Source organism: Mobula hypostoma, chromosome 10, assembly GCF_963921235.1.
Source record: "Mobula hypostoma chromosome 10, sMobHyp1.1, whole genome shotgun sequence".
In the NCBI taxonomy this organism is placed as follows: domain Eukaryota; kingdom Metazoa; phylum Chordata; class Chondrichthyes; order Myliobatiformes; family Myliobatidae; genus Mobula; species Mobula hypostoma.
Window position 1 is genome coordinate 23739182 of NC_086106.1, and position 26113 is coordinate 23765294.

The following is a 26113-nucleotide window of genomic DNA, read 5'->3' on the forward strand; positions in this document are numbered from 1 at the left end:
TTTTATAAAATAAAAACACGAAGGTATTGACATATGTAACCTGCTTACAAACAGGGTGATGTCAACACGTGAAATTATTGTATTTCAGATGCATACTCTGGCGAAGGAAAGCGGGTCTATCTATAAAGTAGAAAGCTGAGGTTCGGAGGGATAGGGTCTGCGGAAATTTGGTTTTCTTTGCCGAAATACCAATTGACTGGATTACAAGAGACGCTTTGTCACCATCTTGCTTGAGTAGCATAAACGGGAAGCAGACGTCAAAGTAGAAAAAAAATAGACATTTAGGAAACTGTATGCGTTGTAAGTCTCCTAAACCTATTCGCAAATGTTCGGTTTCTCACTAGGGGAATACACCTCCTGTGTTTAGACTGAACAGAATCCGATCATAACAACTGCATCATTTTCGAAGAGATTCTACGATGCCATTTCCGATTGTTCCATGTTTGTCTGAATGCCTTACATGAAGATTTTTTTTTTGAATTTTACACAGTAGAAGTAATATACATCAGGTCTCGTCTTATCTGCCAATAATGAAATGATTGGTTGCGCTGAGGAACAAAGAAGTAGCTAGGGATTGGACCGATTAAGGAAAAAAGTTGGTTTACGAGGTGTTGGATAAGCAGAGAGTTTTCAACTTGGTGGACAATAATATAACGAGCGGAGAGAAAGACATCAGACTCCTTCCGCATTTTAAATTAACACTTCCTTATCAAAAAAAAAACTTCGGTTGAAATTCAAAGTCAGTCGATAGCAGACATGTCATTTCATTTTTTTTAGATTTCTCTCTAATTACACTAGTATTCCTGACCGGTAAGTTGTTGTTTTTTTTTCCTCTCGTTTGGAACATTCCCTTTTTCATCCGTGTAGAACAGCTTAAATTATCAGTCAATACCGCAAACGAATATTGACAACAACAGGTAAACAATCCGAGGAACGCAAACGGTTTGCGGCTACAGATCTTCTCTAATTGACATTGCAATGTTTCATCGGAATTTCGAAGACGAGTGTGGTTAACTCCATTACTGCTTCTGACGGTGATCCATCAGGTTTTTTTTTCCGCTTGGAATGTAATGGAGAACTTCATACTCTGATAAAGGAGGTTGGACAGATTTTTTAATATTTTATTTTACATTATTATTTCCTTTATTTTTTAATAATTGAATTAATTTTCCCATCTCCCCTTTCCTGACATCGCCACAAATCTCTGCGGGGTGGGTATTTATAACTGAATTCTCCCCCCCCGCCCCCCGCCGCAATTCAGGACAGTAGAAGAGATCATATGGCGCTCAGCAGGGTGGTATTGTTTCAGTGAAATATGCTTCCTACTCTTTCAGGACACCGTCGAGGCGATGCGGTTTTTCAGTCAACTACTACGTCCACAGTGAATGACGGGAGTGATGCTCTGTTAGACTGTAACTATACTACTGCAAGCACCGGGAATTTGGCATTATTATGGTACCGTCAGTATCCCGGTGGTTATCCGGTGCTCCTATTACACAGGACGAAATATGACGGTAACCAAAAGGAAATTCCAGGACAACGTTTTACGGTGCAGCGGGATGATTCGATGGAAATTATCCCACTGATTGTGTCTGAAGTACAGCTCGCAAACCGGCCACATACTTCTGTGTGTTGAAACCCACAGGGACAAAAACCTAATCGGTGATAGTAAAAAGAAATAAATGATCTTCCTAGATTCATCTCGTTGTAAGTGCAACATTGTGTGCAGCTGCAAATCTAAGCTGTTCCGTCAATTTTGCCTATGCCCATACGTTTAGGTCTTTATCATTTGGCTTTGAATATACTAATCTATATATTTTCAACAAGTTACTTCTGAATCAGCTGTCGTACGCATATAGCAAAATAATTCCAATGCAGTTATTCAAAGCAGCTAAAGAAAGCACACTGAAACTTTATTGTTCTACCTGTTTCCTAAATGAGATATTCTCTGTTGTAGTAAGTTAGATTCAGTTTTAATGTTGAATCAGGTTCACTGGTCTGGCAGTTGAGAAAGAAATTGCATTGTTTTCCAATAGGTTTGCTGATCATTTATTTACGAAGAAAACATATTTGAACAAGCATTCACGTTCCCCAAGTTGCAACTACTACAAAGCTGAATATTCAAAAATATATGATCATTAAACGAACATACATGATGTAAGTGTTCAGAATGTATACTTTCCTGATCATCATATGCATCAATGTCTAAAACAAAGCTAGGACAGTGGCAAACACAAGGGATTCTGCAGATGCTGGAAATTCAAGCAACACACATCAAAGTTGCTGGTGAACGCAGCAGGCCAGGCAGCATCTCTAGGAAGAGGTAGAGTCGACGTTTCGGGCCGAAACCTCGACTGTACCTCTTCCTGGAACAGTGGCAGACCCTTCTACAGGCCGTTTTATATTTCCAAGATATTTGAAACTGGATACAGCTCTCCAATGGGAAAAGCAGCTGCACCTTCTAAATAAACAAATCATAACCGCAATGCATTTGAATAGCAGAATAATGCACGGTCCCACACGGCCACCCAATCCTCGAAAGTTCCGAACGATATGATCCAACCCTCAGAGTAGTGTGACTCTCACAACCTTCTTACTAAGTTATACATGAAAGACCAGAGTACAATATCCTGTACTTTAATCAAATAGTCACCCTCCAGTATATTATAGTCGTCCACAAGCATCCCACTGCCCTATAAAGCCAGCAGTCACAACCTGAAGTGTAACAGCCAATGAACGGGTCTCCCACTTAATCTTATACACTGACTCTCATGTATGACCAACCAAGTTGTGTGATGTTCACGAACCCATCAGGAATGCAGGTGCAGCAATTTAAGCAGTGGCAGTACAAGTGCTAGGTTTCTTTCTGAGCATGAAATCGAAGCTTCCGGTTGCGAGTCCCTCTGGCCGTACCATGCTGAGAAAGGCTACCATTCAACACATCGGTCCTACATAGCAGCCCTAATACCAACCAGCATAGAAATTATGTTTATTCATTGCACTGGGTGGAAGATATAGAGAACCACATAGCAATAGCAGCTCTCTGTGAAATCAATTGGTAGGCCCAGGAAATCCATGTACAATAAGTGTCATTCTGCTTCTAACACGTTCCCAGCGTCCGTACACAATTTGGCACAGTCACAGTTATCCGAAGATAATGTTCTTGCTCACACCTGCCTTCTACCGAGCGCATGGTCGTTTTGCCCAGCATACCACCGACATCAACACTCTGTCAGGAGGGAAAATCATTTTATGAGAATATATTGCAACTATATATTATTTCTTTTTTTTTTTGTGGGGCGGGGGGGAATGGAAGCCCTCTAAACAGTCTCTCCACCAGGGTTCATGTCCCTTAAGTCTGCAACATTACGGCTGAGGTTTCTGCGATGGTATATCCCCATTCAGATCTCAAAAAGTGAATGGAACTTCACGAGAGGACAGATAATTTTCCATCTGCAGTGTTTATTTTTTCGCTGTTGATCCTCAAAGTGTTTGAAATCAGTGGAACTCTTTTGTGATGTCGTAAAGAGTCTTCATAGAATTCTGACCCATCAGATCAATCGCCGTCCACAGGACTATATAATAGGATTATCCACCACAGATTGGCATTCATCACTGTTTTATTCTGTAATGTAGGTTGATATAAAGGTGCTAGCTCCTGATTAATCACTGGAGATACCGAAAAAAAAAAGAACTGCGAGATTTGCTTCCGAAATGTTCAGTTCCCTTTCGACTGTGGACATGCTTGCCTTCAACAACAACAACAAAAAAACATAAATAAATAAAAAAATAGAGCATGAGTCTTCCAAGTGCTGATTTATATACCCAATATATTTGAAACTGGACAGCAGGTACGTATCCAATGGGAACACCGTAGCAGCTTCTAAATTAACTAGTCTCAGCTTTGGACGGTCAGAATAAGGCACGCCCCCACAGGATAGCCGTAGAGCAACACTTTATGTGGGAGGCGCATACGTTGTCCCGTATATGTAATTGTGTGGAAATGTTGCCTATTTCCGTTTTCATTGTATCCAATAAATATTATTGATTACACCATTTTTTTTATATTCCCTACCTTTACTTTCATTCCGATCTAATCTGCAAAGACTTCATATTGAGCAACAGCAAACTAATGTTGCAGGTGTTTGAGTCCGCTCTTAGCAGTGACAAATACCTCAGTGCACTGGTACCAGAAGAATATGGGTATTAACTCGCAGTTATATTCACTGAGACAATAAGACGATGAGCACTTTTGAAAGCGCAGCATAGTTTTTGCTAAAAGCTGTTCAGCTGAAACCACATACTTATGGAGAGTAATTATTTGCACTGCCATCACATACGGTTTGTATTGAAAAAAAAATGCTTCTTCGGAGATATGAATAGACGTTATGAATAGGGCGGATATATAACAAACACCGGTTGAGAGACCTGCAACCAAAGTGTGACCGGACACAACGTAACCGGGAATGGTGTAACATGAATTGCACAGCACGATATATTTTCAGCACTGGAACAATTAAAAAAATATCTTCCTTAAATAAAGGCTGAGCGACGAGTAACTGAAGAAGTGCCCGGACACAGCAAAATGGGGGTGTGGCAAGTTTAATGGAGATAAAGTATCTGCATCTATATTGTTGCTGAATATCACGATTTCTCAATTTTGAAGTAATATGAACACTCCAAATCCATTGTTAATTGTACGATTATAACATGCGTTGATGTTGTACTAAATGTGGAATACATGATATGTCCATAAATGAAGGACTGACCTGGGTTATATGGCCTTTGACTGTGGTGAACACTGTACGGAGTGAAGAGTGATGAATCCCCTGAACAAGAAACTCGATAATAGAACCAATAAAATGGTCCAGGGTTGCTAAACAAATCGAGTCAACACTTTGTTCCTTATAATTTAGTACCTCATAGATATAAATGGGAGAAATGTTGTTCGCCGCAACGACAGAGAGCATTTTACACCAACTGCATTTACATAGACTTGACAGAAAAAAGCGCAGTCACGGACAGAGAGTGTCATGTCCATGCACGGTTATCGCTTCTGTCACTGTGGAGTCATAGGTCCCACACCAGCGAATTAAAGAAAGGTTAGACTCTGCAACGTTGTAGTTCATGAGTGGGCGTGCGGAACTGCACTCACCTCATTCGGGATTGCCATTACGGGGGGCGTTGGGAGCGGACCCAAATGCAAGACACAGACACTGAAATGCTAGGAAAAGGAATAGGTGAGACAAGAAGGCAAGGGAAGTGGGGAAGAAACGACGTTGGACATGACACAGGCCGTTGACGAGACTAGGATACTGGACCTGGTCTGGGACTGGACTACGGAAGCGGTACCTGGACGACTAACAAGGAACTTGGAACCTGGACAAGGATTCCGAGCCAGAAGACTGGACAAAGACCCGGAACCTAGGTCTTGACTCGGGCTCGGACCCCGGATCTAGACGAGGAAAAGACTTTGCTACAGGGCGAGTAGTGACAACAGGACTGGGCATGAGACTCCTGGACAGGACGACGGACCCCCAGCACAGGATGAGGGAACCCAAGCACCGAGCTTGGCGAAGTACTCCTGGGCTGGGCGAGACAAATGGACAGGACGAGAACTCGAAGCCTTGACATGGTCGAGGAGCCAGGACCGCAGAGCCTTGATCCAGGGGGACAGGAACGCAGAGCCTTGGTCTTGAGAGAACAGGAATGCAGAGCCTTTATCGAGGCAGACAGGAACGCAGAGCCTTGATCCAGGGAAAATAGGAACCTACAGCCAAGGTCGAGGGAGTACAGGACCGCAGCGCCTTGGTCGAAGGAGAACAAGAACGCAGAGCCTTGGTCGAGGGAAAACAGGAACGCAAAGCCTTGGTCGATGGAGAACAGAAACTCAGAGCCTTGGTCGTGAGAGAACAAGAACATAGAACACAGAGCTGGGACCCCTCCTTGGGAACAGGACTTGGGGCACAGAGTCAGGACCCCTCCTAGGGAGCAGAACGTAGGGCCAAGGCTCATACACAGAACACTGAGAGACAGATCAGCGCTCAAGGTAGCGGTAAACGGCTGTACCTACCCAGCGGAGGCGAGAGCACAAAGAGGCGGTTCTCAACACAAGGTACCGGCAAACGGGCGGACTTACATAGCGAAGGCGTGGACAGAGAACAGTTCTCAACTCAAGGTAGCGGCAAACGGCCGGCCCTACCTAGCGAAGGCGAGAACACAAAGAAACAATTCCAAACAACCAAATACAGTTCCTTAACTAGACCTAGCAAGGCCCCGATCAGGCCCTGGCGGTTTTAACTGACGGCGTTACAGGCGAGGGCACGGGCGAAGGTAGCAGGGGAGTCTTCAGGCGAAAGTAGCAGTCGAGGCTTCAGAAGCAAGGGGAAGGGGAGGGAACAGTCCAGCAAATGAAGCTGAACCCATGAGGTATTTATGTCGTCAGCTCAAAATGAGAATCATGTGCTTGAATTTCGACACCGAACAGAACAACGGAAAACCGCAAAACCTGGAATAAGGATCGACGGACCGGTCCGTGAAACGGTATGTGGACTTTAAGGACCGGACCATGACACTGATTGCATAACCGACAGACTCACTATTATAATAACTCGTAGCCTCAGTAATTTATTTTTACTTTGATCCTGTTGTCTTCTTTTACACGCGAGGTGCGTACCCGTTTGTAGTTAAGCATATTTAACTATTTATTGTCTGATTATCTGCGACAGCACCATCTACAACTACTAAATTCAACAGCTACCATGCCAGTATGGAGAGACTCTGTCGCTGGAGAGTTTGCGGAGACATTAATAATGATCTATCAAGAATCGATAGATTCTGACAAGTATGGGATGACTTGATAATTGCAAATGTTACTCTGCATTTCAGAAATGGTGGGAAGCATCAAAGTGGAAACGATAAACCAGCTACCTTCGTTGGAAAATTGTTGTAATCGATAGTTAGGGATCAGGTGACTGAGCACGTGGAGGCAAATGGTAGGGTATGCAAAAATCAGCATGATTTCCTGAAAGCAAATCCTGCCTGCGTAGCCTACTGCTTTTTCTGGGGAAAATTATAAACAGGGTACAGAAAGGAGATGCAATGCCTGCGGTGTACTTCGATTTTCAGAAGGGTTTTGGCAAGGTTCCACATAAGAGGCTGCTTAGCAAGGTAAGAACCCATGGAACTACACGGAAGTTACTGGCATGGGTGTAGCATTTGTTGATCGGCATAAAACAGGCAGTGGAATTACTGGGATTTTCTGGCTGGTTGCCGGTTAGCAGTAGAATTCCACAAGGGTCGGTGTTGGGAAACCCTGCTTTCTACGATGTATGTCAATGACCTGGAGAATGGGATTAATGGACTTGTGCCGAAGTTTGCCGATGATACAAGGATAGGTGGAGGAGCGCATAATATGAAACAGAGTCTGCAGAGAGACTGAAGTGGTTAGGGTATTAGGCAAAGAAGTGGCAAATGAAATACCATGTTGGAAAGTTTGGTCGAAGTAAAAAACGGACAGACTATAATTTAGATGGAGAGAGAATTCAAAACGCAGAGAGACAAAGGGACTTGGTGGTTCTTGTGCAGCGACCCTAAAGGTTAACCTCCAGTTTGAGTCGGTAGTGAAGAAGGCGAATCCAATTTGGACATTCAGTTCTTGAGGTACAGATTATAAGAGCAAGGATGTGATGTTGAGGCTCTTTATGACATTCGTGAGACGACACTTGGAGTATTGTGAGCAGTTTTAAGCTCCTCCTTATTTTAGAGAGGATATACACCTGACATTGGAGCGGGTTCAGAGAAGATACACGGGAATAATTACAGGATTGAAAGGGTTACCATAAGAGGATCGTCTGGCAGCTCTTGGGCTGTATTCCCTGGAATTCAAGAGAATGAGAAGGGATTCTGTCGAAACATTCCGATTGTTGAAAGGCCTGAACAGATTAGATATGGCAAACTTATTCCCCATGGTAGGGGAGTCTTGGACAAGAGGCCAGGATTGAAGGAGGTCCATTTAGAAGAGAGATGCGGAGAAATTACTTTAGTCTGAGGCTGAAAAATCTGTGGATTTTTTTTTCCCACGAGCGGATCTGGAGACTAAGTCATTGAGTGCATTTAAACCAGAAATAGAGAGGTTCCTGATTAATCAGGGCATTTCAAAGTTATGGGGAAAAAGCAGGCGAGTTGGGATGACTGGAAGAATTGGATCAGCCAAGACTGAGTGACGTAGTAGACACTATGGGCTGAATGACCTGCTTCTGCTCCTATATCTTACGGTCTTATAGTCTTATCCTTATTTAATGTTAGACATAATTTTGTTCGCGAATCCTGTATGTCAATTAAGGAAAAATAGGACAACATTGCGGAGGGCCGAAGGATGGGCCTGGACATATATAGATCATTTTTTTCACCCTTGACTCAAAACAATAGTGTATAGGCTTAAGTTGGGAGAATGCATGCTAACCGGAGAAATAAATGATAAGTGTTGTTATAAAACACAGGATGTGGGTTTATATCTCTAACTTGCAGGCAAAGACGCTCATGTAAACTCGTTGACTTATTGTCTTTCAGGTGCATAAATTGACAAAGGGAAGTGGGTGTATCCACAACACTGAAAGATGAGGTTGGGCGAGATGGTGTTCGGCGAAAATTCAGTTTTCTTTACCGAAATACCTATTGAGTCAATGCCAAGTGACGCTTTATCGTTATCCTGCTTGAATATGTCCTGTATGTCTCCTTAAACTACTCGTAATTTTGCGGTACCTCAATTCGGGAAAGCACAATCTGTTTTTCGACTGTAATGGATGGGAACGTACCAAATACATGCGTTTTTTCTTTTGTCTCTCTATGTGATTCGACGATGTCACTTCCGATTCTTCCATACTTGCATGCAGTTCAAACTATTGCACAGAGGATGTAATGTACGTCTGGTCTGGTGTAATCGACCACGACTGAATTGATTGGTTGTACTGAGGAACAAAGAAGTAAGGAGGGACTGGGTGGCTACAGCAACTGAGTTGATTGTGGGTGTTGGAGAAGAAAAGAGATTTGTGCTTAGTGTTTGCGACCAATAATATAACCAGAAGAGAAGAGAGGCATCACACTCCTTCCGAATTTCTAAACAACGCCTTCTTTGCTAGAGAGAGAAGTTCGATTGAAATTCATAGTCAGTGGACAGAGACATGATGTTTCGATCTGTATATTTGTTTCTTATTGCAGCAGTATTCTTGCTCGGTAAGTTTCTGGCGGTCGAACATTGCGACTCTCGTCCATGCAGTGTAGCTTAATGTATCAGTCAATACCCGCAATAAAATGTTGAGAAGGACAGAGAAGCCCGTCAGATGAACAGAAAAAAGTCTGCGGCTCCAGTTATTCTCCAACTTGCATTATAATGCTTGAGGTGAGTTTAAAAGGCGATTGCTGCTGCAGACAACATGACTTTTCCCGCTAGAATGTAAAGGAGAACTGCACACACGCTAATAGAAGAGGTTGGAAAGATTTTTGTTTTTAATTATTTTCTTTTCTTTTTATTAATAGTTGAATTCAATTGACCATTCCCTTTTCCTGGTACACCCACAAATCTCTGCGGGATGTATATTTATAACTGATATCTCCCCACTCGCGACGCATGTCAGTATAAGAGATCAAAAGGCGATCAGAAGTGTGCGTTCTGCAGGATGTGATTGCTTGTTTGAAATATATTTTGGGCTCTTTCAGATTACGTTCGAGGCGATGCCGTTTTTCAGACACCTGCTACGTCCACAGTGATTGAAGGGATTGAAGCGTTGTTGAACTGTAGCTACACTACAATCGCAAGCAATTTTGCATTACTCTGGTACCGTCAGTATCCCGGCGGATCTCCGGAGTTCCTGTTGATGCGGACGAAATACGACAGTAATCAAAATGAAATTCCAGGCCAACGTTTCACAGCGCAACTGGATGTTTCAACGGGAACTGTCCCACTGACTGTGTCTGAGGCACAACTAGGAGATGTGGCCATATATTTCTGCGCTCTGAGCCACACAAAGGCATAACCCTTATCAGTGATTGTACAAAAACTACTCGTTCTCCCTAGAGCCATCTGGTTGCAACTGCAGCTTGGAGTGCAGCAGCAAATCTTAGCTGATTCCTGTAATTATGACAATACTAATATATATTTTACACTATTATTTAGATTTAAATATACCGATTCAATCAGTTTTAACAGGTTGCGTCTGAATCTGCCATCGTGCGCATTGTGTAGGATAATCCTAATGCAGTTTTTGAAAGAGCTAAAGAAAGCCCACCCAACCTTTGTTATTTAACGTGTGTCTTTTGCAGTTTCTTTGGTATAGCAAGATAGATGCGGTTGGCATGTTGAATCAGCTTCGCTGGTCTGATAATTGCGAAAAGGTATTGTGCTCTGTTCGAATAGGTTTGTTGATCATTTATTTATAAACAATAAACATTTTACAAAACATTGATTTTCCCCAAGTTACAACCACTACAAAGCTGAATATTAAATAACTATACAAACATCAACAAACATATTGTCTAAAAGTGCGCATAGAATTTACCTTCCCAATCATCATGAACATTATTGCCCTAAACAAAAGACGAAGCGTGCAGTCCCTTCCACATATGTTTTTATATTAACAAGACATTTGAAACTGAACAACAAGCAGCTATCCAATGGGAAAAACAGCTGCACCTTCTCAATTAACCAATCACAACGGCAGCGCTTTTGAGTGTCAGAATAATACACTCCCGCACAGGGCCACACACTCTTCCGAACATGCGAAAGAGATTATCCCACCCTCTGACGATAAAGAATCTCACTAAATCTTAAATTCTACATGAGAAACAAAAGTACGCATCAGAATCAGAATCAGTTTTATTATCGCCATCAAGTGACTTGACATTCGTTAATTTTGCAGCAGCAGTTACATCCTGTAAATTATGTAGAAGAAAAAAACATAATAAAAATAATAATAATAATAATAAGTAATAAGTAAATCTGTAACAGTGTACGCATATTGAATAGATTAAAAATCGTGCAAAAACATAAATAAGATATATTTTTGAAATTGTGGTAGTGTCCGAGAGTCAGTATCCATTTAGGAATCAGGTGGCAGTGGGGAAGAATCTGCTCATGGATCGCTGAGGGTGTGCTTTCATGGTGCCGTACATCCCGCCTGATGTTAACAACGAGAAAAGGTCACCCTGTGTGCTGGAGTCCCTAGTAATGGACGCTGCTCCTTGAAAACAACACCCAGTACTGTAAACCTAATAGTAACCTTCCAGTAGTTTATACTAGTCCACCAGCCTCACTGTGCCCTGAAAGGCCAACAACCTTAACCTGGAGTGTAACAGCCAATGAGCTGATCTCCCAGTTAATGTTAAACACTTTCTCTGATGTATGTTTAGCCATTTTACATTCTGAGCGGTTAATCCAATGCAGCAGTTCCAGGAACAGTCTATCCGTACTATTGTGAGAAATGCCATCAATCAAAACATCATTCCTTCATATAGCCCTGTTATCGACCAGCATGGGCGACGTGTTTATTCAGATACCATTGTGGCATCTATACGGCACCAGATATGCACCGCACAACTCTGTGTAAACAATTACTTGGCCTTGGAACTGCATTTGTAATAAGACTCAAACAGCTTTTAGGAAGTATCAAGCCTCTGAGCATAATTTGCAATAGTCCCAGTTAACTCAGTATAATGTTCCTGCTCACACTTGCCATCAATCATGCAACTGGTCACTCTAATCACCATACCATCAAAACTTCGACAAGTGGGAATCCTCTTTATTAGTCAGAAAATTCCAATTAACAAATGGTTTACTGGGAAAATACAACTTCTCAAAACGCTCAAGTCCCTTAAGACTGGTTTAGTAAGTTTGAGATTTGCAACAAGAGGCTATTTTCTCCTCAGCTCCCGCAAAACAGATTAACAAAACACGAAAAGACAGCTATCTTTCCACCAACAATCAGGAAATGATCGAAATCAGTGGCAAATTTTAGTATGTAGTAAGGAATCTTCATACAAATTCAACAATCTGACCTATTTCTCCACTGTGCAAATTCCATCGACTTCCACAGGGATAGATAACAGTATCATACACCGTATATCGTCATTCATAGAAACATAGCAAACCTACAGCACAATACAAGCCCTTCGGCCCACAAAGTTTTACTGAACATGTTCTGACATTAGAAGTTACCAGGGTTACCCACAGCACTCTATTTTTCTAAGCTATCAACTAACTATCCAAAAGTCTCTGAAAAGACACAATCGTATTCGGTTCCTCCACCGTTGCCGGTAGCGCATTCTACGCACTCACCACTCGCTGCGGAAAAAAAAAATGTTACCCCTAACACCTCCTTTGTACCTGCTCCCCAGCACCTTAAACCTGTGCCCTCTTGTCTCAGCCATTTCAGACCTGAGGAGAAAGCCTCTGACTATCCACACGATCAATGCCTCCCATCATGTTATACACCTCTGTTAGGTCTCCTCTCATCCTCCGTCGCTCCAACGAGAAACGGCCGAGTTCACTTACCCTGTTTTCATAAGGCATGAGCCCCAATCCCGGCAACATCCTTGTAAATCTCCTCTGCACCCTTTCTACGCTTTGCACATTCGTCCTGCAGTGAGGCGACCAGAGCTGAGCACAGTACTCCATGTGGGGTCGGACCAGCTTCCTATGTAGCTGCAATATTACCTCGTGACTCATAAATTCAATACCGTGATTGATGAAGGTCAATAAACCGGATGACTTCTTAACCACAGAGTCAACCTGTGCAGCTGCTTTGAGCGTCCTTTTGACTCCGACCCCAAGATCCTTCTGATCTTCCACACTGCCAAGAGTCTTATTATTAATACTATAATCTGCCATCATACTTGACCTGCCAAAATGAATCATTTCATATTAATCTGGGTTGAACTCAATCTTCCACTTCTCGGCCCAGTTTTGCATCCTATCAATGTCCCGCTGTAACTAAACTCTGACAGCGCTCCACACTATCCACATCACTCCCAACTTTCGTGTCATGAGCACTTTGAAATTCTGTAATGTAGGGGGCACAAATGTAGTCGCTCCTGATTAGTCGCTGGAAATACAAAAAAACACACAAAACTTGAACTACGACAATTACTTTCCAAATGTTCAGTTCCCACTAAATGTCGTAATATGTGCTTAAATAGAGGAAGAAGAGAGCAAGAGTCTTCCGCGTGCTATGTTATATGCCCACTATATTTGTAACGGGACAGCATGCACATATCCTTTCGGAAAATTGTGGTACCTTCTGAATTAGCTACTCACAAAGGAAACAGTTGTAATGAATCAGAATAAGGCACCCTCCCACAGGACATCAGTGCATCAACACTTTCTGTGGAAGGGATTGGCTTTGTCCCGTATATGCTGTTGTGCAGCAATATCGGTTGTTTCCGCTCTTTTGTGTCCAATAAAAGTTAATTTTAACCCCGTTCTTGAAGTTATTGTTTGATCTTCTCTAACTTTAACTTCTAGTCTGCAACAGCAAACTAATCTTGCAGGATTGTTAGTCCGCTCTCAGTAGTGACAAGCTGATGAGGGCACGGGAACCGGAAGAATATGAATTTTAGGTCGTAGTTCAATACATTAAGTGAGTAAGATGATGAGATATTTTGAAGACGCAGCATAATTTTGATAAATACGGATCAGCTGATTGATGATACGAACGGGAAATAATTATTTGCAGTAACACCACACACGGTTTGTATTCACAACCAGATGCTTTGAAAATATGAACCAGCGGCTAAGCCACCTGCAGCCGAAGTGAGACCGGTCAGAGGAAAATAGGGGTGTTGCAATAATAGCGGTGATCAGCTTTCTCTTCCTATAACATTGCTGAACATTATGACCTGTCAATGTTGCTGTGATATGAACACTCCAAGACCATTGATAAGTGTAGGATTATAACATAGTCGAAGATCCTGCTCATTGTGGAATTAGTGGTAAGAAACTAAATGAAGCAATATCCTGAGGTTATATGGACTTTGTCTGTGGAGAAATTGCACAAGGAAATGTAGAAGGTGAAGAGTGATTCTCATTAAAAAGTAACTCGATAATATAAACACTAAATTGTTCCAGGTTTGCTGATTAAGTCGAGGCAAAGCTTTGTGCATGCAAGTTTGTTACTTCACAGATGTAAATGGGGGAAATGCTGAGCGTTCGCAACTACAGAGTACATTCTACTCCAACAGCAGTTACATGGACTTGCCAAAGGAAGGACTATCAATGACAGCCACTGTCAAGGACATGCTTGTTTCATTCTTTGATGGGGAAGAATTCTGGAGTCAAAAGGACCACACCAGCGAAATAAAGAAAAGCCGAAAGGCTGTTGCCCTGTAGCCATGTGGCTCCTGAGTGAAAGTGGAAAACTTCACTCATCTCAGTCCTGAGCTGATTGCACAACCGACAGACTCACTTTAATGATAATTCGTTGTCGCAGCGTGTTATTTTTAAACTGTCCGTGTTATCTTTTTACATTTTTGTTGCGTGCCCGCCTATAGTTACGTATATTATTATTAATGTATTGTAATTATTGTTTCCTGATTATCTGTGACATCACTATGTACCATTATTACATTTAACGGGAAACAGCGCTTTGTAGCTTAATTTTAGACATAATTTATTTGTGGAACCTTCATGTCAATTGTAGCAAGAAAATGATACGTTTGCGAAGGGTCGATGAGGTGGGCCTGCACATAAATTATCCAGTAAATACATTTTTTGCATCCTTGACTTTAAGCAAAAAAAAAACAAAACAAAACAAAAAAAAAAAAAACAGGGCTTAGGTTTACTTTGACAGGATAAATGTCAAACGAGAAATTAATGCTGAGTACGTCTATAAAAAACAGGAACTTGCTAACTTTCTCACAAAGAGATACATGTAAACATGTTCAATTATTCTGTTTCAGGTGCATGAATTGGCGAAGTGAAGTGGGTGTATCCACAACGTAGAAAGAGGAGGTAGTGCGAGATGAGGCTCGACGGAAATCCCGTTTGCATTGCCGAAAAATCAATTGAATCCATGGCAAGTGACTCTATAAACAGGAAGCAGACGTCAACTAGGGGAAAAAATAGACATTTAGTGAATTGTGTGGTATGCCTCCTTCGTATTTTCGCAAATGTTCCATTACTCACTTAGAAATCGACTCCTATGTTTAGAATTTACACAATGGAAACATACCAACTACATATTTTCTACGTCACACTACGATGTCACTTCCGATTCTTCTAAGATTGCCTAATTACCTTATATGCAGCTCAGTGCTTTGCACGGAAGTTGTAATGGCGGTCAGATGGAGCCTTATCTGTCAGTATAGAATTGATTGGTTGCACTGATAAACAAAGAAGTAGTGATGTATTGCAACGACTCAGTTGATTGGGCGTGTTGGAGAAGCAAGGAGCTTTGTGCTAATTGGATGCGACCAATAATATAACAGTGCACATCTTCCGAATTTCTAATTAAAACTTCCTTAACAATAAGATTATTTCAGTTGCAATTCACAGGCTGTGCAGACATGCTGTCCCAACTTATATATACGTACCTTATTGCAGCAGCGTTCCTGACCGGTAAGTTTCCGGAGTTTCGAACATTGTGATTCTTATGAGTGCAGAGAAGGATAATTTATTAGTCAATACCCGGAATTCAATTAACAAAACCAGGGAAATAATCAAAAGAACACAAAAGAACACGATAGGCGTGTTCATTCAGATCTCCTGTAACTGACATTAAAATGTTTGAAGGGCGAATCCAGGTCTATCACAGTTGAGCCATTGTTGCCTCCAATGGTGAAATGTAACGCTTTTTATTTTGTCCCCCCACCCCCGCGGGACATATAATGGGAAACTGTGGACACTGATAGAAGAGTTTTGAAGGATTTTTTCTGTGCTTTTGATCTCTTCTTTTAAACAAATTAAATTTATTTTTCTATGGAACCATCCCAGAATTCTCTACAGAACGAATATTTCCATTCGACAACCTTCGAGCCCCAACTCAGGTCACTACCAGAGGTCAATGTGCGATCGAAATGGTGTCCGCACAGCAGGATGGTGTTGTTTAATTGAAATATCTTTCGGATTCTTTCAGGCCATTGTCGAGGCGATGCCGTTTTTCAGACACCTACATCCACAGTTACGGAAGGCGGTGAAGCATTGTTGAACTGTAACTATACTACTACAAGCAATAGCGGTTTTTCATTACAATGGTACCGTCAGTATCCCGGCGGAACTCTGGAGCACCTGTTGCTGCGGACGAAATACGACCCTAACCCAAAAAAGACCCCAGGGCAACGCTTCGCGGCACAGCTGGATGATTCGAAGAGGACGGTCCCACTTTCCGTGTCTGAAGCGCAGCTAGGAGACGAGGCTCTGTACTTCTGCGCGCTGAGACCCACAACGGCACAAACTTAACCTGCATCTGTACAAAAACTGCTTGATCTCCCTGAAGCCATCTGTGTGTAAACGCAATTTTGTCTGCAACTGCAAGTATTAGCAGATTTCTGCAATTATGACAATGCCAATATATTATATACCAGTATTATTCAATCTTAAATATTCTGGTCCAATCCAATTAAACAGTATTGTACTGGATCTGCTCTTGTGCCCATTCGGAAACATAATTCAAGAGCAGTTATTTACACAGAATCCTTTGTTGTTTTACCTGGTTCTTGTATTAACTATTATCTGCTGTAGTATGGACGATGCAGGTGGAATGTTAAATCTGCCTAACTGGTCTGGCAATTGTCAGAGGAAATGCATCGACTTCGAATAGGTGTACAGATATAATGTGTTGTTTTTTTTTCAAACAGTAAACTTTTGAACAAACATTCCCGTTCCCCGTTACAGACACTGAAGAGTAAACTGGTCATCGGCGATCACCAATTTCGGTGTTATAATTTGGAAAAGTTTAATGGATGAGTATTTATGCAATAGGACTCGTAGGATTCATGTTCTATGCTGTTTCCCCCGAGTCAACACAGTTTCATTGTTATGTGTACAGGCGCAATAAATTGCGAATTTCGATTATTCACGAGTTGCGTTGTGAATTTCCCCACCTATCCGCTGACGAACGGTGAACACCTTCCCAAACATTATGTGCGACTTTGAGTTAATCAAAGGAAGGGGAGAGCACGGCACTTGCAAATGCTACGTTACATACCCAAAGTATAAGAGACAGGATATCACGGAAATGTTCAATCAGCAATGCAGCTGCACCTTCCAAGTTAACCAATCACAAGGGCAGCGCCTTCAACAATTAGAATACGTCACGTCCACACAGGACGGCAGTACATCAACACTCACTGTGGGACGGACATTTTATCCTGTATATGCTGTTGTGTGGATAACTCCCCATTTTCCAATATTTATTATGCATTAAATGATATGTAATATCCCGAGTTTTAGTCTATTTGCTATTCCTGTACGTTTACTTCCTTCTTATCTAAATATCATCGAGATTGTGTTGGGAATCTGGAAATTAATATTGCAGGAGTATGAGTCCGCTCTCAGTAGTGACAAGTATCTGAATACACACGTACCGGAATATTACCGATTTTAACTCGCAGTTAACTGCATTAACCTAGTATAAAGATGAGGTATTTTGAAAGCGCAGCATAGTTTTTCATTAAAACGGCCATTCTGAAAGCTCATGCTTAGGGAATTAATTGTGTGCACTCACACACGGCTTCTATGGAAAACAATGTGCTTTAGATATATGATTCTGAGTAACTGACGGTGAAATACATCTGACAGGGTATGAGTTCGCAGTATCAAATTTCGAAGGTGGCTAAATTCAGATTAATAATTAAAGTGACTTTCCTATATTATCAGAAGATATAATGTAGTCGAATACACGTTGTAATCAGAATAGGGCGACGTATTACAAACACAAGCGGAAAGACCTGTAGCATAAGAGTGAATCAACACAATAATTAGACACCTGCCGATTAAGGAACGATTATTACCCCGTAGCCCCCTGGCTTCTGAGCGTAAGTGGAAAACTTCACTCACCTTAGCTCTGCGCTGTCTGCACAGCTGACAGATTCGCTTTCATGATAACTCGTGCTCCAAGAATTTCCCTTTTTATTTCCCCGTCCTATAATCCTTTATTTTTTCATCCTATAATCCTTTACTTCCCCCCTACAATTTCCCTATAATTTCGTATATTGCAATTAGTACTGGTTGCCATTCTGTAAATATAAAGGTAGTATATGATGAACTATCGGTAATTTGATATCAAAAATACTTTTAACATAACAGTTGGAACAACTAGGAGCATACCGAACACTTACTCAGTACGATATACCATGGCATGCAAAAGCTTGGGCACCCCTGGTGAAAATTTCGGTTACTGTGAACAGCTAACCGAGCAAAAGATGCCTTCATTTCCAAAAGGCATAAAGGTAATGATCTCCCATTTTTGTAATATTTTAAGCAAGATTACTTTTTATTTTCCATCTTTTACAGTTTCCAAATAACAGAAAAGGAAGAGGGCGCGAAGCAAAGGTTTGGGAACACTGCATGGTCAGTACTTAGTAACACCCCCTTTCGCAAGTATCACAGCTTGCAAACGCTTATTGTGGCCTGCCAAGTATATTTCAATTCTTGTGTAGGAATTGCTGCCCATTTTGCCTTGTAAAAGTCCTCTAGTTATGTGAGAATCTTGGGCCGTCTTGCATGCAGTGTTCTTTTGAGGTCTGTCCACAGATATTCGATTATGTTTAGGTCGGGGAACTGTGAAGGCCATGGCAGGACCTTCCGTTTGCTCCTCTTCATGCAGTCCATTGTGGAATTTGAGGTGTGTTTACCGCCATTACGCTGTTGTACAAGCCATCCTAATTTCAGCCTCACCTTTTTTTTTTTACAGACGGTGTGATGTTTGCTTTCAGAATTAGCCGGTATTGAATTAAATTCATTCTTCCCTACCAGTGAAATGTTCCCTGTGCACTAGCTGCAACACAAGCCCAAAATATGATCGATCCAACCCCGTACTTAACAGTTGGAGAGGTGTTATGTTTTAATGAAATTCTGCACCTTTTGTTTCCTTCAAACATATCTCTGCTCATTGCGGCCAAATTGTTCTACTTGAACTCCGTCAGTCCACATAACTTGTTTCCAAAATGCTTCAGGCTTGTTTAGATGTTTATCTGCAAACTTCTGGCGCTGGATTTTCTGGTCGGGAGGCAGGAAAGTTTTTCTTCTGATGACTCTTCCATGAAGGTCATATTTGTTCAGGTGTCGCTGCACAGTAGAAGAGTGCACCAACACTTCAGAGTCTGCTAAATCTTCCTGAAGGTCCTTTGCAGTAAAACGGTTATTTTGATTTGCCTTTCGAGTAAACCTACGAGCAATTCTCTTGGAAAAAAAAAACAGAAAAAAAAAAAACGTGGCCTTCCAGATCTCAACTTGACCTCCACCATTCTCTTAACTGCAATTTCTTAATTACATTACGAACTGAGGAAACGTCTACCTGAAAACGCTTTGCTATGTTCAGCTTTTTCCTGCTTTGTGGGCATCAATTATTTTAATTTTCAGAGTGCTAGGCAGCTGCTTAGAGTAGCCCATGACTGCTGATTGTTGGGACAAGGTTAGATGAGTCATCATTTTATAAAGGTTTGAAATTTGCATTGCCTTGCCTTTTCTAACGATGATTGTGAACAAGCCAACGCCCAAACATGCTAACTAATGCATGAGACATTGATAAAAGTTATCTGAGAGCTCAAATCTCTCAGGGTGCCCAAACGTTTGTATGGTGTACCTTTCCTTCTTTTCTCTGTCTCCAAAATTGTAAAAAGCAAAAATAATACTTGTTTAAAATGTTGAAAAAATGTTGCATCTTGAACTTTATGACTTTTGGAAATTAGTTCGTCTTCTGCTCACTTAACTATTCACAGTAGCAGACATTTTGACCAGGGGTGCCCAAACTTTTGCGTACAACTGTATCTCAGAATTTTACTTTCTAATTGCAGTCAAAATCAAGAAGCCTTGAAACCGCGAATAGGAAATATTTGTCGGATTTGGGATCAGTCATATCAAACGTAGAGAGCGTGGTATCTGTTGCTTTCAAAGAGTGGTGAAAGTTGGCAATCATCAATCATGTAATGTTCGGAAACCTAGTTGAAGGTGACAATGTGACGGGGTCACCAATAGAAATGTATGGTTACAGCTGTCTCCAAAGTAATCTATCAGTCATGTTCTGTTCGGCTGATGATGATCAGAAATTAACAAAGTTAATGGAAATTATAGAATTCTAAAAACGAAACTAATAACTTAAAACAAAATATGCGCGACTCTGAAGCTGCCTCTACAATACATCTGTGCGAAATAAGGCAGCTCATCAATGCACCAATCTAAAGTCAGGTAGATTCAGGAAATCCATACCATCTCTTCGGGAAGTGGAGTTATGGTTTAACACGTTGCATCGGTCCCTGAAAGGGCGTCATTAAAGTGTGACTTGCTGACTGGTGATGTAACCATTTCCAGAATATCATCACGAGGAAATCTGCAGATGCTCCAATTTCATGCAACACATATAAAAGTTGCTGGTGAACGCAACAGGCCAGGCAGCATCTCTAGGAAGAGGTACAATCGATGTTTCGGGCAGAGACCTTTCGTCAGAATGCCATGACTGTTTTCTTCAGGGTGGGGGTCAGAGGGTTTGTCAGAAAGACTTTGGCACAACTTCACGCCCTGTTCCCTCAGGGAACAGACATGATAAATGTTGGTCCTCAGTCGAGTTGCTGTCTGTACAATGTTTGCCATCAGTCCCATTTAGCGTTGTGTTGAATCGGAGTTTAATTGTTTTTTCATTCGCCACTTAAAACTGCCCGTCAGATGAAAATGAATAGTGTGAATGGATAAACGAGAATTGAATTGTTTATCTACACGCGCCGTGTTAAAATAGGGGGAAATAAAACTATTTCCTTCTATTCGCTATTCGTTATCAGCAATGTTCAAAATACATCAATATTTTTCCAGCGCATGTTGATGAGCAGAAGAGTTTCATTGTTTTTTTTTTATGTTCGACAAGACCCGCGACGTGAATAGTTTTAGCCGCTCTGGAGTACAATGATATCTCAGTATTGATGCTTAATTAGTGATTCGTCTTCTGGAGAATCCTTTCAGATCTCCTTCCTTCATTGAAAATCCATTCCGATTAATCAATGCACCTCGTACGTTTAACTCCAGACGACTCATAATGTACAATCCCAATCAACCTACTAACCGATACAACTTTGAAATCTGGGTTGGACGCAGAAGCGTTTGCAGAACGCCGACGCAATACGTGGGGAACACGTGGTGATAATTTGCAGTTGACCTTGGCAATAAACTTCGTAGCCTGACGCCCCGGGTTGTAAAACCGTCGTGTAAAAGCAACGCTGTTGTCGGCTTCTTAACAATGGAGACTCGGATCACAACAGCAGAGATACAAGGGCAGTAGGGTCGTGTGAACCGTATCAAACATTTAATCTTACCGGTCAATCGATATATATATCTGGTCCATGTATTTTCGGAGACTTCCATAAAACGCTAAAATAGAGACCTCTTTGTGAAGATGTAACATATTTCTGGAAATACAGCAAAGCCCCAGCGGGCAGACAATCGGTTATGCATTGTTGCCTGATAATCTAATACAAGATAGAGAATAGGTTAATGTGGCGCAAGTATCTACTCCCCTCTTGTGACTTAATTCCAATGTAGTAGGTGTGGGAAGAATGAGATTCTTTTGGATTTGATATGGATAGCTAACTCAACGGAACCTCATGCGTTCCATACTGTATATGGCGATCACAAAACAAAAAGAATGCTTTTAAAATTTGTTGCTTTAGGCATGAGATATCTGAAGACGTTGTTATAGTTGTCACTCTGTCCATCTTACCCGGTAACAGAAGACCGGTAATCCGCAATCCACAATAAGACATGAGTATATTTGCCTGCCGTCAGGTCCACGGTCTCAACAAGCACAATCACATAAGTACCAATATATTCAGTCTGCTCTTCCGGGATTGGCATGAGCAGTGAAACCTCTGTTCCGCCGGGTAACAAGATGACAAGGGAGAGTAATGAACTCGTATTATTTCACAGTTCGCGATATTCCTGTCATGTCCTCGACATGTCAGTGGCTCTGTACGTCTTTGAGATAATTCCTAAGCAGTCTGAACAGGGAAGTGGGAAACCAGTTGGAACTTTGATCACTTTATTGTAGACAAATGCAGAAAAACACAATAGAGAACTAATGAGAGCAGGTCAAATTTTTAAACTGACAAGGCGCAGACTACGCAAGATTCTGATAGTTCTTTTGTTCTGAGTTATGAGTTTTGACGTAGCTCACGACAGTTCGCTTTCAATCTAGAAACCAAATTGCAGTAGTTGCATTTTCAGAGCCACACAAATGAAGCAATAATCAAATATTGTGCCTTGTGTTCCCTTCAATCCAATAAGGAGGTGTACATCTTATCATTCGTCCAACAATTTACTTATACGGCATTGTAAACCAAGCATGGGAATTTCTGTTGAAAAGCCAGGTTAGTCTTAACTATAGAATTACAAAATATTGCATATGCATTAGTCTGTCCTATCTATTGAGGCAAGTTCGCACGCGCCAATGAGATACACGTTTTTTTTGTTTTTTTTCATGACAATATTGCGATACATGCAATTAGATTAGCAATGAAACATTCTCAAACATATGTCAAAATTTTGTCAGCTCCCTTTGCTATGCAAAAACACAAAGTGGGAATGATGTTTTAGCATGTTGTTAGATAATATGAGCGACAGCTTACAGTTTATTGTTAACCATTGATTGAAACAGTGCATTGAACGTACGCTGACCTAAACTTTCTGTTTTGTTTTGCATTTATAGCTGGTATCCATCGGCATTACGTTCTCTGACCAAGCATCTTTCCACAAAGTTTTGTCACTCACTGGTTCAAATTACTGGACCCGTTACACTCATAGAGTGAGTTTCGTTGCAGTGCGTTCAATTCTTTGCTGTCATTGATGCCTACGTATGTCGCTTCTTGACATCACGTGGTATTAAATAAGATATTCGTCATGGTCCGGTCCGTAAAGTCCGCGTTCCGGATCACGGTCAGGTCCGTGGACAACGGACTCCAGGTATTCCGGCTGTTCCTTGCCTCAGCTGGCCTTAATCATAGGTACATGATGCTCGACTTGAGGCTTGGAATATCCGTGGCCCTGGGTTCGAGTGTGGTTGCTGATTCGTCTCAACAGTATCCCGACCTTGCCTCTGTGGGTTAAGTCAGGCCGTCTTTATCGTTACGCTGCGATTGGATCTGTTCCTTCCTGTCATTGCCTCCGTTGGATAAACCAGGTACTCTTTGCTTTTTCCCTGAAGCTGGACTGTTGCGTTCCCTCCCACTTCCTTCTGAAGCCTTCCCTGCTACCTGTGTCTGGAGTCCTGCCTGCAACCTGCGTCCGGTGCTCTGCCTACAAACTGCGTTTCGATCCCTGCCTGCAGCCTGTACCTCGAACCTTGCCTGCAATCTGGTCAAGTTCAACCACCGGAGCGAGACCGGAGCCTTACTCTATCAAGAAATGGAACTATCTGTCTATGAGTTGCAACTGTGCCCGTGTCCACGCCTGCGCTAGGTAGGTCTGGCCGTTTGCCGCTACTTAGTTTTGGGAACTGGTCCTGTGTCCACACCTTCGCTACGTAATTCAAGGGGTTTGCCGCTACCTTGTGTGGGGAACCATCTCCTCGTGTTCTGCATTCTGTGTAGACCTCCGGCCTCATGTCCTGTTCCCAAGACGGTTTCCCGGCTCTGTGTTCCATGCACCTGTGTTCCTTTCTGTCAAATCCAAGGCTGCGTGCTGCCGTGCTCAAGACAAAGGCTCCGTGTTCTGCGTTCCTATCGTCTCAAGTCCAAAGTTCCGAGGTTACTGTAGTCCCAAGTCCAAGGCTCTGCTGTTCCTGAGTACCAAGTCAAGGCCTTATGTTTTTGTCCTGTCCATTTGCCTCGTCATGTCCATGTGTCTTGTCCTGTCCTGGAGTTACCTCGTCCTGCCCAGGTGTCTGTCGTACAGTCCTGTAGCCTCGCCTAGTCCCGTATACGAAGCACGTCATCCCTTCGCCTAGTTCCGGAGTCTGAGCACTCGTCAAGACCCAGGTTCTTGGTCCTTGTCCTGTCCCTGGCTCGGAGTCCAAACCCAAACCTCGTCATGTCCTCGTCTCGAAGAACAAGCCATGACGAACACAAGCAATGGGGAATCCCAGCCATGAAAAAAAAGCAAGCTATGTCTACTTCTTTATCTACATCAAGTCCTCCCCTAGTTCTAGTGTCCGAAGCCGAATCAAGACTTAGGTTCTGGGTCCTTATCCAGTCTTTGGCGCGGGGTCCAACCCAGTCTCCTAGTTCCCAGTTCCTTGTCCTGGTATCGCTTGCCTAGCCAATGTCCTAGCTCAAGTTAATCTTCTTGTCCCAGTTCTCTAGTCAAGTCCTGTTCCTAGTACTTCAGTGTCTGTGTCTTGCATTTGGGCCCGCTCCCAGCTTCCCCACTATGACAGTATTAATCCTCGATGGACTTCAGACCGTCGCTCGTATTATGAAAACATGAAAAAAGAAAACAGTAGAACGATGTTATACCACGACACTTGATTATTCCGCGTCTCAATAAACCTCCCATTAACAACCGAGGCTGATGAATGTGCGAGGAATAAGAATATTAATATGATTACAATAATTTTTAGTATTTTATTTTAATAGTATTGCAGCGAGAAGACTCAGTGAAATGTGGACACTTCAACTTTACAACACTTGAAATCAGATAGCTGATTATTAACGTAATTGAAATATCCATGGTTGGATTACAATCAATCTACGGAAAGATTTCATAAGACTGTTAATACAACGTGACAGCGACTCTGAAATGTATATATACCAAGAGCGACTAATTTACCAAATCCACCGACACTTGTGGTTATATTGTGGCAGGAAGAAAGCACTAACAGCTGAGATATGACGTCTCTCCATAAAGGGATTCACAGGGCTGAGTGCAAGTGACTTGATGCTTAATCGCGAAGCCATCGTACAAATTGTCGAAATATCTAATGATTTCGCTTTTTCAATGTAGTGTTCTCGTGCAGTGTTTTGAAACTCTGATTACGCACCAAGTTAAACCGGACCCAATGAGGACGGAGTCGTGGTAAGGTTAACCATATACTCTTCCACATTAACATTGTATGGTGAAAATACAAACATACACAGCTTCTGTTTTATTCTGGAGGTCACGTGCTTTCTGTTCTTTTAGCGACTGTATCTGGCCGCCCCGAGTAGAGAGCAACGGGGGTCCCGTCAAATCACCGCCGGGCCCGAGCCCACCCCGCGTTGTTTCTACAATGTTTCTTTGTGGGTAGACACGGAGACTTCACGATCATGCTGCAAGCATGGCACCCACCTTAACACCTTCCTGAACCACGGGTTACACAGAAGACGCGGCGAAACCGGGGGTGAAGTCATCACATGCTGCGATATACCACAGACAATGCATGTACCTTTATTATACTGTAACTTAATTATCAACCTTTAACTTTAACTAGAAAATAGTTACAAACACATGATTTAAAGCATAGATTCAACAAAGTCAAATAAATGCCATAAGGACAACACACATCCCGCCTGACCTTTGTAAGGTCACTATAAATATGGCATAGAACTTTAATGTCTAGATCAGTGTTTCGGCAGAAGTAGAACAACTTCTGTAACAGGTCTCGGGTTTCCTTTTCAGGGTTAGTTGTAAAGACGTGAACCGGTTGACTGCCGGCTCTTTGTTGTTTGGGGAGCGTTGGCATGGTTCTCTGAACGGTGGTGGGACGACCTAGTTGTTCGTTTCGTCTCTAGTGTTCTTTGTGTTCATTCCTTTTGAGGAGATGGCGTTTTCTACAGATGGGGCAAGTTTACTATCGTGCTTACTGTGAGCGAAGACTGACTGTGCCAGTGTCTTCTCAGTTACTGTACTATGCTCGTGACTTTGTTGTGCTTCCTTGATACACGTAACACCTGTGGAAGGCTGAACAATTGAATGGCGACCACTTTCTAGCACGTTAATCTTGAGCGT

General features: G+C 42.1%; 1 gene segment (V, D, J or C); it reads left to right on the plus strand.

The window, feature by feature from the left end:
• The first annotated feature begins 9098 nt into the window (after positions 1 to 9098).
• On the plus strand, positions 9099 to 10277 carry LOC134353256 (T cell receptor alpha variable 13-2-like). The segment is given in 2 exon segments: positions 9099 to 9234; positions 9718 to 10277. Coding segments are annotated over 2 exon segments (369 nt in total).
• The last annotated feature ends 15836 nt before the right edge of the window (positions 10278 to 26113 follow it).